Below are 19,154 nucleotides of genomic sequence, written 5' to 3'. Positions count from 1 at the left end.
ACATGTAATTAGGGTTCTAAGGTCGTATAAAAATATAAAAAAGAACTACAAAAAGAATAAAAATAATTAATATATTATAAAATTAATATGAAGATTAATCAAAATCAAATCACGCAGTATTATTGTATAATTATTTATATTCTACGTGAGGAGAGGTAAGAGTTGTACGACATTTTGTCGTTCACTTCTTCTTCTCCATTTCTTCAGACAAATGTAACGGTGTATGCTAAAGTCCCTTCTTTTGCTCCCTTCCTCTTCTCTATTTTCCACTTCTTACTCTCTTGCCAAGAATTCCCCAAACGACATCCATTCTTGAACAATTTTCCCGTGATTAAAATGATGGAACAAATCCAAAATAGATGTTTCTTGATTGTTTTCGGATTCTTGATCTGATTACCTTTTGTAAGGATTTTTGAGAAATGTGCTACAATGGATCGAAGAACATTAACCATGAATTGGGATGGTCTTCGGGAAGACGACGACGACGACCGTTTCTTCGAGTCTTTTGACCGGATATCTTCAGCTGTTCCATTGGATTTGGCCTCTTCAGGATCAGATGATGATGATTTTGATGATAGCCGGATGTCTTTTGTTTCCGCTGTCTCTTCAGCCTCCGCTTCGATCAAAAGCATCCGCTCGATTGTCTCGATTAGAAATCCTTCATCTTTAATGGATGGTTATGGCTTGTGGATGGCTGAACCGGGAGATATCAATGAGAGGCGCAAGCGCCTTTTACAAGGGATGGGGTTGTCAAGTAAGAAAGAGGTCGTCAGGCTTGCCAGTTCAAAAGTCGTCCAGACAATTTCGACCAAGGACGAGGCAGGGAATGTAAATGTTTCTTCATCAAAGGTGGAGTCTTGTTCCACAGAGGAATTGAAACGAGACGAGCCTTCACATGATATGCCAGTTGTGCTTGTCAGGTCGAGATCAGATGGTGATATAGAAGCATTTTCTGCCAAAACAAAACAGCGAAAAGAAGAGATTATCGGCCCCGAATCAAAACAGCGTCTCACCAGAACATCATCAGGGCAATTGGGGTTGAGTTTAGGTGTGTGTCAATACTCAAATGGTGTTAGAATATCTCCAAGAAGAACGAAAAACAGAACATCAATGCCGCCTAGTGAGCTGATGCAATCTGTGTTATCAGATGGGGCGTTTGGTTCGTTTTTCTTGATAAAGAATTTGGACACTGGAAAGGAGTTTATAGTGAAAGAGTACAATGAAGAGGGAATGTGGAATAAGCTGAGAGATGTGCAGACGGGGAAGCAGCTTACAATGGAGGAGTTTGAGAGGTCTGTTGGATACTCACCGGTCGTGAAGGAACTGATGCGTCGTGAAAATGGGTCAAGAAGTATTCATGAAAATGGAAATAAAATCATACAAAACTCGTATCTTTCTAAGAGTTTCAGAAACAGTAAGAGAAGGGGTGCTGCAATATTGAAAAACATCAAGCTGGGAGTAACAAATTCAATGAGTGGATTAATAGTAGACAAAGAACAAGAGTATTCGGCTTCAGCAGTAGACCAGAAAGATCCCCAGCATGCATCATGTCAATGGGTTAAAGCTCGTCAACATGGGAATTCCTATAAAGAATTCACAGCATTGCACATGTCTCAAGTGATTCAAGCCCATTCAGGATCAATATGGACAATCAGATTCAGCTGTGATGCACGTTTCCTAGCAAGTGCAGGAGAAGATAGGGTAATCCATGTGTGGGAAGTGCAGGAATGCGATGTTATGTCCGCAAGATTAGGAGATGATTTGAGTTCATTTGGTGGCACACCTGTTCACCCTATGGCTGGCACTATTTCAGAACGGCCTCCACTTGCAGAGATTATTCCTTCACCATCTGAAAGGAGGAAAAAAGGAAAGATCAATAAGAAAAAGGGCCACAAAATACCGGACTACGTTAACATGCCAGAAACGGTGTTTGCACTTTCAGAAAAACCAGTATGCACGTTCCAAGGTCACCAAGATGATGTATTGGATCTCTCATGGTCGAAATCTCAGGTCAGTTCATCTACCGTAGTTAATATTAAAAAAATGGAAAAAGAACACATCAGATAGACTAAAACCAGGAAATATCTTAAGACATTCGTTCATCACAAGGCCGAAAAATATAATATAGTTCCTCCAGAAAGAAGAGATTTATTTGCTTAGTTTTTTAATCCTGTCCGAATTTCGTGTATAATTATTACTTGACGCTTTGTGAAATTTTGCACAAACGAATCGGGTAAACCCATGAGGAAGTTGATCTTTCGGTCCGCGTATTTAAGAATGTTATTGATGTTTTTCAAAGTCAACTCTGAATCTGATAATTCTATGCAGCTACTGCTTTCATCTTCAATGGACAAGACAGTTAGGATGTGGGGATTGGAATCTAAAAGCTGTTTAAAGATGTTTGCACACAATGACTATGGTGAGATGCAATATTATAGAGCATTCATTAATATTCAAAAATCAAATTATTTACATGGATCACATTTTGGTTATAATGAGAATATGGTGTGGCAGTAACCTGCATACAGTTCAATCCAGTTAACGACGATTACTTCATCAGTGGTTCGCTTGATGCAAAGGTTCGAATTTGGAGCATACCAGACCGTCAAGTTGTCGACTGGACAGATCTTAATGAAATGGTTACTGCTGCTTGCTACACTCCTGATGGCCAGGTACCTACAAAGAATTAACATTACATGTAAGGTTGTTTCCTTCATTCAACAAAAGTACAAATAATGCACTGAAATTAATTCCGTCCATGTTTGAAGGGTGCTGTCATCGGCACTCACAAAGGTAGCTATCGAACGTATAGTATTGATGCAGGTAAGAATAGCTGTCGAACCGAAATGTTTGTAATCATGATTTTCCACAAATTCAGATCTTATGTTTGATGTGTTTCTTAACATAGATTGCAAATTGGAACAAAAAGATCAAATTGAAATCAAGAAGAAAAAAAAGGTTCAAGCGAAGAAAATTACAGGTTTTCAGGTGGGCATATATAACTTACAGCTCCATCCCCACATAGAAATTGCCAATGAGTGACTAATTTTTTTTTCCTCCACAGTTCTCTCCTTCGAACCCGTCTGAAGTGCTCGTTACTACAGCTGATTCTAGAATCCGAATCTTGAATGGGTTAGTGCTTATCCAAAAACTTAGAGGTATGGTTTAAAAATATCCGTTTGAAACATCAGGAAAAATGTAATCGTAAGTCGTAACACAAAAGCAAAAATTCTCATCTACAACACAGGATTTCGAAATACCAGCAGCCAGATATCAGCTTCTTTCAGTCCAGATGGAAAACACATCATCAGCGCCAGTGAAGACTCTCAGGTCTATATCTGGAAGCTCGAAGAATCCAAGAATCCAGGGGGTGGGAAAGGAAGAACTGGAGTAACAATCTTTGCTCATGAGCACTTCAATTGTAAAGATGTATCGGTCGCGATTCCATGGCCTGGTGGCGCAAAAAACGAGCCACCAATCGTGGAAATACACTCGAAAAGGCACTCGAAACGGTCCAATGCTACACCACCACAATCCCTCAACAATTCTCCTACCAACGAAGACAACAGATTGGCTGGTGGAAGTAGTAGGAGGCATTTGCCACCTCTTCCCAAGAAAAACAACATACTGGAGAGAATAACAAGTTCTGCAGAAGACGATTTCGCCAACTCTTCTCGCATAGATCCAGGCATCGGTGTCAGCGAGTCATTTGGTTCGTCCTCTCAATCTCTTAGCTATGATGACCCATCATGCATCTCTGCTTCAGGAAGTTCTCCGTCCCAGTCTTGGTCGTCTTCTTGGAATTTGTTCGACGGGGGCAGCAGCCAAACTGTTCAAGCAACAGCATGGGGAATGGTGGTTGTAACAGCAAGCTTGGGAGGTGAGCTACGGGTTTATCAGAATTTTGGACTCCCTGTTAAAGTTAGTCGTCAGGCAAATCTTTTTAGAGACTACTAGCTGCAGTTAGTTAGGTTGAGATGATTTTTTTGTACTCTCGACAGCGAATTCCGTGCAGAATACAGATATTTTCAAGTTGATTTAAGCTCAAGAAACCATGTTTTCTTCCCTCTGGCGATAAATCGTCTAATTTCTCCATGCCTGCATGTCACATGTTCCAAATCTATTAGAAAAGTATAACATATCACGCTGCAAAAACTTGCGATATTTTCGGGGCTTCTCACTCATTGACGAAACGATACGGAATAACGAAAGTTCCTGCGTAAACGTAATGTACCCATAATAATATTTTTTTAACGGGCCAACTTTAGTGTTAGGCCCATAATAGTCTAATTCTCAAAGTGAGCTGAATAACAAATGTTTACCCACCAAAGCCCAACCCAATTTTTCAAGCGAGACAGCCGGGCCCACGATTCAATTTTACCATTTCTGGTCTATGAAATAATTAATACTAGTAATTCTGTGAAAATTCGCATTTAGTTATATTCAAAGGCAATTAATATTTTAATTATTTCTACATGAAAAATTAAATATAAAAGATGATAGTTATAAGTGGTAAATAATAAACTTATTGTAATATGAATATTAAAATAACCCAAGTAGTTATTCTAAGAAGTCCGTTCATTATTATATAGTATATGTATTCTTTGTTCAAAATAATAATAATAAAATTAGTATATCCTTTTACACGTATTTATTCTGAGTTGTGCTGCCACATACCGTTGTATTCCTATGTATAAATTGTTATTGGACTTTCTTGTTGATCAAGAGACTTCACCTTACCTCACCACGTCGCGCCGAGTCGGTAGGCCGTGCGCTTGTTTCAACGAGACTCAGCCTATCAACATCTTACCATTTTCAAAAACTTTTGGTGTCCTTTGGAGCTCAAACACTTCGCTCAAACTTGGACCTAATAAGAGAAATTATATACTTCGCTTATTTTTCAATGTGACACAACCTTCACTTCCTTTCATACATTACTCACCATATAAACTAACTAAACTTCTTAAAAAATATAAACCATGCTCTTTAATATATGAAATAAATGGTTAGAACATATATAATAACAAAATAATCTGAATTGTTTTTCTGGCATCCATATTTAGCTTGGGTTATACTACGCGGAGAGTGGTACTCCCGGTGTATTTTTATCAAAAAATTTCACGCAAACATCTGAACTTGAACAAAAACTGTGGATCAATTATATATATATATATATATATATATATATATATATATATATATATATATATATATATAAATCGGATGGCCTTGAACATGGTTGATTATTGGGATTGTGACGGTAGTAGTTTAGCTTTTAGTGCTAATCGCCATCAAATGACAAAGTTAGTATGCCACTATATTCATCGATGGGGAATATATATTATATGTATGTTAATCATCGACTACGTAAGAGTCCAAATTTTCTAACATTAAATGCGTGTACTCGAAATCATACTTGTTTATAGTGGATTACTAGTATTTGACTGAATGTACAATATTACGAATTATTGGCACTTTTATTTTTAAAATATATGTTTTTTTTTTATCTATATCGAAAAATGATCCAATCACAAGGCATCTTTAGATCCCCTAAAAAAATATTAGTGCATGGTATCATGCAGATAATTCATCAAGGGTACCACCAAACCACTAAATATAAAAAATAAGTGGTCAATATAATTTCATTTTTTGACGATAGTTGAGAGGAGCACGTATAATTCCACAATCAACCAGAATTTGTTGTTACCTCCATACAACACGACAATTAAAAGTTCACGATTCGCATCTCAAATTATATATATATATATATATATATATATATATATATATTATTTATTTATTTATTTCAATTGTTAAAAGTCCAAATCTTCCCCCACCCCATTAATAGAATCAACCATTAATGTAAGAGTAGGTCTCTTGTGAGACGGTCTCACGGATCTTTATCTGCGAGACAGATCAATCCTATCGATATTTACAATAAAAAGTAATACTCTTAGCATAAAAAGTAATATTTTTTCATGGAAGACTCAAGTAAGATACATATCTTATAAAATACGACTCATGAGACTGTCTCACACAAGTTTTTATCCTTAATGTAAATAAACAATAATTAGCCTCTTTCATTAAAATTCTAGTGTTTTTATAGAATAAGTTGAAATTATCTTGAGGGATCGTCTCAATACCATATAATTGTAGTAATTTACACGACTTATTTAATTGTAATTGTAAATTGTTAAAATTGGGAATTAGACCTAACTCAACCCCAAAAAAACTAGCTCAAGTGGGGAAAATTGTCATAATCCATATATTCAACTCTCATGAATTTTATCCAATCGACCATGTATAACTAACTCACCCCCTCACATACAAGAATGAACATCCGGAACGTGAAAACTACAAACTATGAGTAGTCTAATAAATAACGGTGGAACCTGTGTAGAATATCCGAAACGCGAAGTTTACAAACGTGTGACCCAACTATGGGTAGTTCATCACATATAATAGTGGAATCTAAAGTTTGATATCATGTAAAGATTGAGATTTAGACCTAATTCAACCGGAAAAACTAGCTCGAAGAAACGATGATTGTCCAAGTCTATATATTCAACTCCCAAAAATTTTATTCAACGGATGTGAGGCAAATAACATAAATAATAAATACATAAAAAAAGTATACATTACAAAATTGAAAGTGTATGGATTTTCGTTCAGTAATATAAACTCAGGAAGATGTAAATAAACCAAATATAAACTCAGGAAGATGTAAATAAACCAATGAACAAAACATAGGATGCTTTCAACAAAGACTACATAGCTTTTGGGTTTTGTTGATTAAGAAGCATCGATCATCAAAAGACCAACCAAAAAGATTACTACAAATAAAAATAAAAATTAAAACTGAGAATTTCCTAAAGATAAATGGTGTATTGTTTTTATTTGACTAACATAAGGTGGACCCTCAAATTTATCAAAGGTAGAAAGATTTAAGAGCAAAAAATAACTTAAATGTGTTACACCAGACAGAGTGGATGCAGAATACAAAAATGTGTGTTTTATTAATCAAAACAACTAAATATGAATTAATCTCCTTAGATTTTATACAAAGATTAAAGAATTTATGAACAAACCAGACGGTGGATGAGTAAACGAAATAGACATTATACATAATTAAATAAGACAAAATTTTAAAATAGTTCAAAAGATTGTGATCAAGAAAAAGAAATTTATATTTTTAGTAAATTATAATCAATCTATGGTATGAGTAAAATCATAGAGTTGCGTATCGGGTTTCAAAAAAAAAAATATATTTTTTGTATAAATTAATGGAATTAAAAAATTTATAAATATTTTTTAATTTTCCATCGTTGTGACCAAATAAATTATTTTTATTCGTGTGAATTTTGATATTGTATATATTAATTATGGCCTTATTTAGGTAGTCGGTAATATTAAAAAAATCAAGAATTAATAATGCAATAATGTTCTTCCGGTATGTACTACTATTATTGGCATTCATGCACAATAATTCTGAAGATGAGGCAAGGGGGACAGATAAAATCTTGCCTGGAAAAGAAGGTTGGAATCAGATTCCAGGGCACACATGATTTTATGTATATAATAATAACAATAATTGAGGAGAAAACGTGAGACTTCGAATCTCAAATTCTTGCACTTTTTTTTTATTAATTTATTATGTAATACAACGCATAAAATAAAAATAACTGAAAAATACATTGCCATGACGACGTGAAAAAAATACATACGTAAAAAGCGAAAGCTGCCCGCACTTTGCGCGCACACACTGAATGTGTTTTTGTGTGGATAATTCTGAGGTTTCTCCAAGTGGGAAAGAATATGGCAAGATCTGGCTTGAATTTCCGAGCCCAGCAGTCTAACATGCTGCTTCTCTTCGTAATCACCACCTTCGATTCAAATCAATTTTCTGTTCTTTAAGATGCAACAGATTGCATGCTAGATCTAGAATTAGTTTTCGTGTCCGATCCAGACGACGAATTAGTCAAGCGTAAAATTTTATAAGATTACACAAGCACGCGACACATAGAGCTTCTTCTCTCGAATCAAAATGCCTTATTTTAATCTATTTTCAATGATTAAAAATGCGTTTGAAGTTCATAAATAGTTTTTTTTTTCATTACAACATGTTTCACACATGAGTAGGTCTCTTGTGAGACGGTATCATGAATCTTTATATGTGAGACGAGTTAGCATTACCGATATTCAAAATAAAAAGTAATACTCTTAGCGTAAAAAAATAATACTCTTTCATGGATGATCCCAAATAAGAGATCCGTCTCATAAAATACGACCCGTGAGACCGTCTCACACAAGTTTTTGCCTTCACACATATATTAGATGTAGTCGTATCGAATTTAATTAACTAGCTATAGCAATATCATTAGAAATCTCAACAAAAATATTTAATTTCATGGATATTTTCTTCAAAATTATTAATCATGAACTTCATATGGGAGAAAAACAACTAATTTTATGCATGACATTTCACATATATAAATTTCTCACACGTCCAAAATCAACTAAATTAAACGACCTATCAACATCAACATGGGTGTCATATATATATATACTAGTCAACGAGGCGCATATGTTGCATGTGTCATGAATACATGAAGCTAATATATTAAACATTTATCATATTACAACATCATAACACACAAACATTGTGTACTTGAATCATGATATTCCCATATTCCTAGCAAACTAAAATTCTTGGATCGCTACATAATATTCCAACTGATTGCTCAATCTTAGTAACTAAAAATAAATGAAGCTAGACGACAACTACCCGACAAATAATCAAATCTAAATGATTATCTCTGAAATATGAGGAATGCGACTTTAACTATATTATGTGGGGAGGGGTAGAGAGAGAAAGAGGGGAGACTAATAAGAGCTTTATTATTGAGGATGGGTGTGTGTTTGTGTGCTGCTTTATTCGTTGTTGAATAAGCAACAGCCTTGGTTCTTGCAAAAGTTACATAGCAAAGATTCCTTGCCTTGAAGATGAGGCATTCCACTTAATTACTTAGCAGATAACAAGGGGGACCATGAATACATTTTTCTATCTAATCATTTAATTAAATTATGTGACCGAATCAATCTTTTTTTCGCAAATTTGTTGTACTCATATAACTTTTAACTTGATTAGTGGAAGAATAGAATTTTGAAATAAGTGTAAACAGTTGAATTCTTCCAATGTCGTCGTTAAGATTGAAATTTAGATTTAATTCAACCTCAAAAGCTAACTCAAAGGAGGAGGATTGTCCAAGTCCATAGATGCAACTCTCAAGAATTCTATCTGATCGATGTGAGACATCTTAGCACACACCCCTTATGCCCGCCCAAGAATGAACAACGAGAGCGTGGAGACATTTACAGGTAGCCCAACTATCGGCAATCCCACATGTAATGGTGGACCTGAATTCTAATATCATGTTAATTAAGATTGAGACTTGGACCTAAGTCAACCCCAAAAACTAGCTTAAGGGGGAGATAACTCCACTGAATCTATCCAATCGATGTGGGACATCTTAAACAAGTCAAAACCGAATTAACCGCAGAAAATTTCGAAGCAACCTCGCCTAATTGAAAAGAATGTCTTTTTCACTTTCCGAAATTAGCTTCAGTCAGAAACAGTATCAAAAACTTACTATTATATATTTTAAATTGTATAATTTGTTTTCTTTTTTTATATAAACTTCAAATAATTCGTTCTTATTTAGAATTGTGTGTGTGTAAATGAATAATCGCACACTTTCATTCTGGTAAAAAAACAGATAAATTTGTGTCAGAATTGAAGCATGACCAAATCTAAGAACAAAACACACATTTACGGGTTACCGCGCGGATCAGAATCGCGTGCAGAATTATATGTGCATGAAAATCGAGGAAAAAAATGCAATATTCGACTTATTATGCATTCATCTTTGCCTCACACTCATATGCAGTACTCTTTACGTGATTGTCAGGGGGAACAGAAATCGAGAATTATATCAAGAAGCATGCATTGATTTCTGGGATTTAATTTGAACGCTTTTTCTGGTTTGGAATCTTAAGGTCCAACAAACTATTATTTAACATGAACTGGCTTCAGTTTTCTATATATTCTCGTCCGAATTTCGCAAATTCTCAGCCAATAACATGTTCCCTTTTCAGTATTCTTGACAAGCAGTTCGCATCAAATATAATAGAGTGCCACTCAAGTTTGTTGATCCACAAAGCAAATAACTTGACTACTTTTAAGCATATAGAGAAGCTAACGAGTGTAGCGGAATGAGTTTAACTTGACTCGACTTCGAATTAATTTTCTAATTCTTGCAACAACGAATATGCATATATAACATCTAGCTGGGTGCTTGGATTGTGTTTATTAGAACGATTAGGCAAAATTTAAAGGAGGATTTTGAGCGAGGAAGAACACATGAAAATGCCGGAAAATTTAAAGGCCGAGATGATATCCGATCCAAATGGAAATTGTTATATGTACGATGAGAGTTACAAATTGAGAAATGTTATATGTACTATAAAGCTAAGAGATTACGCTCGATTGAATAAATACTATATTTTGATTCACTAGCTACTAGAACATACAATGGTTCTGTAAAATTTGCTTTTTTTTCCCTCGCTCCATAAATTAGTAGTACTGGTTGAGTTTGAATTTAGATGATTTATAGAGTACTGATTAATATTTAATGTATGTACAGGCAACCAAATATATTGTTGTAAAATTGCTTAACAAAATGCACATTGCTTCAATTATTAATTGAAGTAACTAAATGATTGCTTAATCATCAAAATTAACTTGAAATACTTGAGCTGCATGAAGATGATCATCATGCTGCATTATTACGACAAAAAAAAAGAGAAAAAAAAAATCAAATCACGCTAGTTAATAGCCAATTGTTGCGAAAAATCGATAATGTACATCTCAGAAGTGAATATGAAATCAACATAATTATGATTATATTATATGATCAATACAGATGAAAGTTTAATTCCAGAAGCCAGCCAAGCCACTGGCCTGAAAGGCTGAAAGTAATTAGGTTCCAACCACATACATGTCTAACATGGTTAAGCTACAAAAACAAACTCAATTTTCTGATAGTAAACGGTACTCAAATTGAGAAACAAATGACACATGAAAAACAAATAATTTAACCTACCATTTCTAGGGTTTCTTCAGCCGAATATCAGTCTTTGGCACACCCACAAATCTAGTTAATTCATCCAAGCTTGTTGATTTCATTTTTCTTCCACCCTAGATAGTCTCTTTAGCCCATGAGTTCTTACACGAAACTCGACTGTTACTGACGATTATATGGACTGTGAACTGTGAAGTAACCAGTATGATTGACCACAAATTCTACTTCTGATTTGTCGTCTTATATTAGTCGCTAATTAAAAAGTCGTACTTCTTGTAGTTACCCAAATGGATCAAGAACATTCTAGAGAGGATTGCTCGTAGAAAAAGAGCTGAAACATGAGATATGATCACTCCAAGCAGAAGTTGCATTCCATTGATCATTTCTTGGCATCCCTCCCATTAACTGTTTCGAAAACTTTAGTTCTGGATTTTCTTCAATTTTAACAGATGACATCTGACTTAGCATCAAGCTTGAAAGTTTTGGCCTCACCGATTGGCTCGTCTCACCTAAAGGTAAACCGGTTTCACTGCTGTGGAACTGGTAAACCCCCGGAGAAGATGGGTCCAGACCACCACCCAAGAAAGGGAATTGCTGCACCTGCTGCAACCTCCATGGCTCAAAAATTCCGCCGCCACTGCTGGACAAAAGCGAAGCCACCCCACCACCGATATTGCCAACATTTCCACCACCACCGCCGAACAAGCCACTTCCCAACTGAAAGTTCATTTCACCTGTTCCAAGTACAGAAGGAGCAGAAATTCCGCTGTAGTTCAAGCCCATGGTGTCATTAAAGTTATCAGTTAGCTGACTTAGTGGAGACATAAAGCGTAGCGGTGGAAGTTGAGGCGTGAGGCCTAATATGTTATTTTCCTGGCCGCTGTTAGAAGAAATAGAACCGGCGGAGCTTGTGGTGGTTTGTCTATTTTCACTCGCCGTAGATTTCGAGCTTACAGATTTACTTCTTTTGTTTCTCCGGCAGCCTCCACCCACTGGGACACTTCTCAACGCGCCGCCTCTAGTCCAGTACCTTCTACACGTCTTGCAAAAGTGACGTGGCTGAGATAGACTGTAGTTGTTGAAGTAACAAAACTTTGTGTTTACTGACTCGCAACGAGGGCATTTTAAGGCGGTTTCAGGCATAGGTATGTTGGCCATCCGTGCCCGTTCCGCCATCGAGCCAGGGCGGATCGTCCCAGATCCGCTGCCTTCATGTGGTGGCGCCGGCAACGCAGGCTGAGGCGGTGGCGGGACTAAAGGGTTTGTGCTGCTGCTTCCAACTATTATTTGATGATTCTGTTGCTGCGGAAAATGATCATAAAAAAGCAAGAAAATGAAAACATAGTACATATGGTATATATTCAACAAATTAGTAAAGAATAATAAGGACGTTAAGAAACATAAACAACAGCACACAAGAAGATTAACAAGAAAAGGAAAGCGAATATTTATCTTTTTATTTTTACTTTTTTCTCAAAGAAGCCATGGGAGCCTGTGAAATTATTTTTTTAAAATCTAAAAAATCCCCTCACCTGCTGCCAGTTGGCTGGATCAAGGTAGGTTGGAATAGAAGAAAAAACCATGGTAAAGGTTTTGAAGATATGGTGGAGAATCACATCAACTGGAGGCTAACACACAGAGAGGAAAAAAGCAAGAGAATAATAAAGAGGAGAATGAGAATAAGGAGCTAAAATAAAGGGAAGGGCTTTATGCCATCTATATATATATATAATATATATATATATATATATCGTGGGTGTGTGTATATATTCATACTTACACAAACATCAAGTACTAATTTGTTTTCACTCCGTCTGGTTTTGTTTTTTTGCTTTTTAGGGTTTCGAGAGGTGCTGGGCTTATTTTCTTAATTACTTAACCTTTAAGCTTTATGTATCTGTGGTGGCATTGCATGAAAAAAAGCAATGATTTTCATTGCAATATTTTATATAGGGTTTTGATTGAGTAGCCACCATTAAAAAAGTTTAATGTGTATTGATGGTTTTTTTGGTGTCTATGTAGATATTTTTCGACGTCACAATCATTCTGGTGAAAACGATTAAAACTAAAAAAAGTAATACAAGTTAGCGAAATAAAATGGTGAGTTGATTAATAACATGAACACAAATGAAAGTGTGCAAGTTATATGACCAAAATAATATTATTATCCCAAAGATTAAAAAATAAGTGAAAATACAAGACTTTAGGATAGTTAATTAATTGAGTAAAATAAAAATAGACATCAACTTATTTAAATCCAACAGAGCGTTAGAATATATTTTGTTGGAAAAGATTTCATCCAATTTTTTTTGAGTTTAAATTTATATTTTGTACTTTCTTTTTTTTTATTAATCACAACGAGGATGATAAATAAATTACTAAATATATTTTGAAAAACAAATTTTACATTTTAAAAATAAATTAGTACACCAAGCAAATTGAACGAACAACTAGGAATATAGTAATTCTCTTGTGAGACTGTTTCACGAATCTTTATCTGTGAGACGGGTCAATCCTACCGATATTCACAATAAAAAGTAATATTTTTTCATGGATGACTCAAATAAGATATATGTCTTATAAAATACGACCCGTGAGACCGTCTCACACAAATTTTTGCCTAAGAAAATAGATCGAAATCGGATGACTGATTGAGAATATGGGATCGCTCTTGTTTTTATAATAATATTTAATTTAGTAGTGATACCCCATCTGATACTCACGGGAAATTTAGGGTTCGATTCCGGCAAGCGTCACTAGTACAGACGCAGTGTTTTGAAATTGTCATGAGCCTGAAATCACGAAGAAGACCGTTAGAAAGGGGCCAGGAGGGTGTCCTGGCGTAGCCCCTCCGACGCTCAAGTCAGTGACTGAGGATATATTGGGGGAGCAGCTAAGGGTGCTTGCTGAAAACAATATAGTGAATAATCAACTTAAGGCTCAAACCTGGTATTTATAGGAGAATACATGGGCCCTTGGTGGGCCTGTCTCCCATTTGGGCTGGGGATGGTGGGCCTGTCTCCTAGCCCAAATAGAAGACAGGCCCACCAAAGGCCCAGGTATTCTCCTATAAATACCAGGTTTGAGCATTCAGTTGATTATTCACTATATTGTTTTCAATAACACTTTTAGCTGCTCCCCCAATATATCCTAAGTCACTGACTTGAGCATCGGAGGGGCTACGCCAGGACACCCTTCTGGCCCCTTCTAACGGTCTTCTTCGTGATTTCAGGCTCAGGATAATTTCAAAACACTGCGTCTGTACTAGTGACGCTTCCCGGAATCGGACCCTAAATTTCTCGTGAGTATCAAGTAGTTTACTTTGACTCAAATGTTAAACCATACACTATGGTCTAATCGTAGTTTTTTACTTCTTTTTTTTTCAAGAAAAAATACATATATTGTGAATATTAAATTAATAAATGTTTTGTAGATTCATTTGTTTATAAAGAGGTGTAACTTTGGTGGAATTTAATTATAAATAGTGTGTTCCGACCGAATGAAACTTTTCTGGCTCCGGTCTGTTGATTCCTTCTCCACCCCACTCCTCCAATTAATTCAAGTTTGTTATAAATTATTACAAAGAGTTAAATCTTTTAAATCATGCGGATATTTATTTCAAGTTTACTGAAAAAATAATGTGCACTATCATATTTTAAATTTTTTTCCCCAGAGTTTAAACTATTAGAATTATGAGATATATTAAGAATATTTTTACTTTTGGACTAAATTTTTGGTTATGGGATAAATTAATATTTGATCGTGGGATAAATTAAGAATATTTTGATTTTTCGACAAAATTACCCTTACGTTATATTAAAATTACGGGAAATGATAGAATTGGAAACAAGTATGTGATTAAAAAGAGTGATAGTTAGTACAAAGGGGTGAGATGAGTTAATTTTCATTCAATTAATTATATGACTTAGTCCTTTGTATAATGGATTGAATAGAATTATTAAAAATCCAATCAAATACTAGATAAATCGGTTAAACCAACCACAATCCAAACCAATCCTTTGTACCAAGGGTAAGTTTATTGTGATACGGTCTCACGAATTTTTTTCTGTGATACGAGTCAACCCTACTGATATTTACAATAAAAAGTAATACTCTTAGCATAAAATGTAATATTTTTTCATGGATAACCCAAATAAAATATTTGTCTCACAAAATACGACCCGTGAGACCGTCTCACACAAGTTTTTGCCTTGTACCAAACGAGCCCTAAGTGTTAAATTTATCCAACATAGGTGGAAAAGTTAAAATTTTAAAAGTTCCAGGGATTGGTGAAATCCTATTTTTAAGTACACGTTACGAGTATTTGTATATCTATGTTATTTTTCAAGCATAAATTCAGTGAACTAATTGTACTTTTTGGATCTCCTTCTGCTTAAGATATATATATGTATAAATATAAATTTTTAAGCTCGGCCCAGCCACGGGCCAGATATCTCAAGCTGTAACCTTAAGGCCCAAAGTTTCAAAATACCAAGGCTTTCAAAGTTTAGCCTTGGCCCGTGAAGCTAAGCTAAAATTTTCAATATTATGTATATTAAAGTTTCCACCTCTTATTTTTTAAAATCAACAATTTAAATTTCATTAATGAATATTTTGAATCTTGATGCTTAAGAATAAAGTTTTTATTAAATTTAAATTATTTAAAAATTATGTCAAACAATTTTCTAATTTTTTTTTAAATTGTAAATTGCATTTGAAAAGGGAAAAAAAACATCATCAGTCGCAGAAAACGCCTGATGACTTAAACAACAGGTTTAACTGAGGATCTAAATCTCTAATTAAATAGCAAATAATTAACTACGATGGTGCTGATTATTGTCATTATTAATATTAAAGGGTAATAACTAAAATGGTTTTGGGGTTAACAAGTACTTAATTACTTATTCACATGGCCCCCCGTGCACCTCTCTTAAGTTAATTATAGGCAAGTGGAGTTGCATTGTGATCTTACTTTTTTAATTAATATTGATACTCGGGTGCATGCCTCGCTTGCTTATATAATTTGTTTTTAATAAAAATATAAAAATAAACGGTAAAGTTAAAATTGCTAAAATATAGCGTTTTCGTAAATAAATAGACACGAAACGTAATAGATTCATCAATCGTATTATTTATAAAAGCGAGTGACATTTTCGTAAATTTTTTTTTTTTAAAATCAAATGGCACAAGTGAGTGTTATTTTTGCTAAATAATAATACATCTCATCGCTAAAAATAAGATTAAATGACTCTTTTGTCTAATATCTCTATTATAATAATTAGATAATTTAATTAATACTCAATATCCCTGTTGACCATAAATAATGAATTACGACTAGATTTGTCAAAATTAATCAGACTCGTCGGGTTTACTCGCATCGTTCCGCCTAATAGATGGATTGGATCGACAATTATATAGTTCTGCTAAATGATATGTTGTGACGGTGGAACTGCGGGTCAACTCATCTCAACCCGTCAAATATAAATAAAAATTGACAAGATGACCCATCCTATCCTACAAAATGACGAGTGATGGCGGATTACAGGCCGATCAAACCCATTGACCCATTTTGACCACTTTAATTTCAAGGTTAATTAAATACGCGCAAGTAGATGCCATTTGGGCTTCCTCTACAGATTTGAAGATGATGTCATCTCAATCAAAATGTTTGAAATTCGTTTGTGTAATATATATATTATATTTCAAAGAATATATATATATATAATTTTTCCCACTCGAATTTTAATTATTCTTTGATGTGATGTATATCTAATTAATTAGTAAGTCGTTATGATATATTAGAAAAAATAAAATGAAATCATTTTATGGGATTGGATATATTCTTGTGTTAGGTAAATCCAAGTGAGACTGAAACTTTTGCTAGGAGTTGCCAAAACTGCCGCCTCTTCGTGTTTCCACAATCATCACAAGTGAATGGACTTTATATTCTTTTATTCTACATTTACTTAAACAACTAATATTTCACACCTATCATGTTCTATTGCTGTCACGTTGTTAACGTTGATATATATTTAGTTTATATATATATATATATATGTGTGTGTGTGTGTTGGGAGATGTTGATAGCACCTTCATACCCTACCCAAATTATTTCGGGATATTAAAAAATCCCGAAGCCGAACCGGAGATCCTCATCTCCATTTTTGGTTTTCCCCATGAAGCACGAAACTCGTGAGAAAAATTGTCATCTATATTCTCTGTCCACTCATAATGAGCTATCCATTTACCTCGTAAAAGGGGAATATTTGTAACTAAACTTCGATGTATTACGATTCTACTTAATTTGATCCTATTTTTTTAATATGATCCTTACAATCACATAAAACTAGGCTACTTTCTTAGCCTTCCAATCCTCTGTTCCTTGAAAATTTTGTGTAAGAAAAAATCCATATAACAACAAAATTCATCATACTAAATTATTAAAAATTCAACTTAAAATCTTAATTGAGATAGTAACTGAAGTCGTAATTCTTACTTTTTAAGAATGGGTGATGGTCTTCCAGATCTACGTATTATTTTCTTTGATAGAATCTTCCAGTTTTTTTTCAGAATTATAAATTATTTTATATTAGTAGGGTATAGAATATGGAATGTGATAGCCTGCAATCCGGAGATCATGATCACTATATAGATAATATTTATCATTATCTTCTGATTTTTTTATTTTAATTAATCAATAAAATAGAATTCATACTTCGGTCTCTACACATCAAAAACCCACGACCTATAAAATAGGTTAAAACTCGTTAACCAAAACTTTAAGTGTTCTTTTAAGTTTTGATTTTCACCTTAATGTATAACTCACATAACAGAATCATTAACATATAAACTCATACAAATAAACTTGACCTAATCTTTTGCTCCTCACTCGTACCATTATATGAATCATGTTTTAAGCAATTGAGGATTTGAACATATCTAAAATTAATTTTATAGAAAATACGCAACAATAATAATTTGTCTCATTCGTGTTTTTTTTTTTATTGGCCCTATCATATATAATTTCAAGGCACAATTACAATAGGTATTATACGTGGGTGCTATTAAAATAAAGTGTCACTAATCTGTCTCACGACGTAATATTTTCGTTTTGAAAAGACTAAAATAATATTAAGATGCCGTGTCAGTTTAATGGAGTCTCAACGCAGTTTTCTTCCTTTTGAATTTAAATCATATATACATGTTAAATCTACCGTGCTCATTTTTGTGTCCATCAATAAAATTATATTCATTTATTGGATGAGATGAAACATATCCAAATTGTTGTACATCCAATATATTAATATTATCTCATTTATAGGAATAAAAGTGAATACGATGGATGAATAATATATATACATATATATATATATGTATGTATGTATGGTAGAATTCCTTAATTACGTGAAGGACATAAAGGCAAAAGCAAAGCATCATAAGTCCACCAATGAATAAGCACCACAGACACTGACAAAAACCAATCCACATTTCAACCAAGAGAAATCTTTAATGTATTCTCTTTGACTTATTATAACGTGTGATACGCGGAGACGTACTTTGACTCCAGACGCGAATAAACCAGCTCCAACACGACTTTAACATCAGAATTTCCAAAATTAAATGGCTATTTTGACCCAAAATAGTTCACATTTGATGCCCTTCTATTTCCTTCATTCTTGAATTCCCGTTCAATTCTAGTATTGTTTTCGTGCATAAACTGAAGCAAATTTAATTATAAGTTCAATATTGTTTTCATGACAACATTATTAACTTTCTCAAAAACAACGATCTGAATGGTAAATTTTGTGAAATAAATATTTTATTTGAGTTATTGATGAAAATTTATTATTGTTTATCATTAAAATATTATTCTTATTATAAATAAGAAGATAAAAATAATAAGGTGTGTTAATATTCGCATCCCAAGTCACATGTGATGGGCCAATGAAAATACACCATCTCAATTGTTTATATGGATAAATCAAATCAACCGTCCAATGGACAAATTTCAAG

At 34.1% G+C, this 19,154-nt stretch overlaps 2 protein-coding genes across 2 annotated transcripts; one reads left to right on the top strand and one right to left on the bottom strand.

The window, feature by feature from the left end:
• The first annotated feature begins 125 nt into the window (after positions 1-125).
• On the top strand, positions 126-4,125 carry LOC142548560 (uncharacterized). Its single transcript, XM_075656942.1, has 7 exons — positions 126-2,010; positions 2,329-2,419; positions 2,515-2,672; positions 2,769-2,823; positions 2,909-2,988; positions 3,065-3,158; positions 3,248-4,125. Exons 1-7 carry the CDS (start codon positions 430-432, stop codon positions 3,955-3,957), a joined length of 2,769 nt encoding a protein of 922 aa, XP_075513057.1. The 5' UTR covers positions 126-429; the 3' UTR covers positions 3,958-4,125.
• A 6,813-nt stretch (positions 4,126-10,938) lies between these two features.
• Positions 10,939-12,839, bottom strand: LOC142548559 (dof zinc finger protein DOF5.1-like). The gene is made up of 2 exons (XM_075656941.1): positions 12,674-12,839; positions 10,939-12,443 (listed from the first exon to the last, which is right to left on the bottom strand). The coding sequence occupies exons 1-2, from the start codon at positions 12,722-12,724 to the stop codon at positions 11,445-11,447; spliced, it is 1,050 nt and encodes a 349-aa protein (XP_075513056.1). The 5' UTR covers positions 12,725-12,839; the 3' UTR covers positions 10,939-11,444.
• Between the last annotated feature and the right edge of the window lie 6,315 nt (positions 12,840-19,154).

This window comes from Primulina tabacum, chromosome 6 (genome assembly GCF_025594145.1).
Source record: "Primulina tabacum isolate GXHZ01 chromosome 6, ASM2559414v2, whole genome shotgun sequence".
Classification (NCBI taxonomy): Eukaryota; Viridiplantae; Streptophyta; class Magnoliopsida; order Lamiales; family Gesneriaceae; genus Primulina; species Primulina tabacum.
This window is presented reverse-complemented; position numbering and strand designations above follow the sequence as displayed.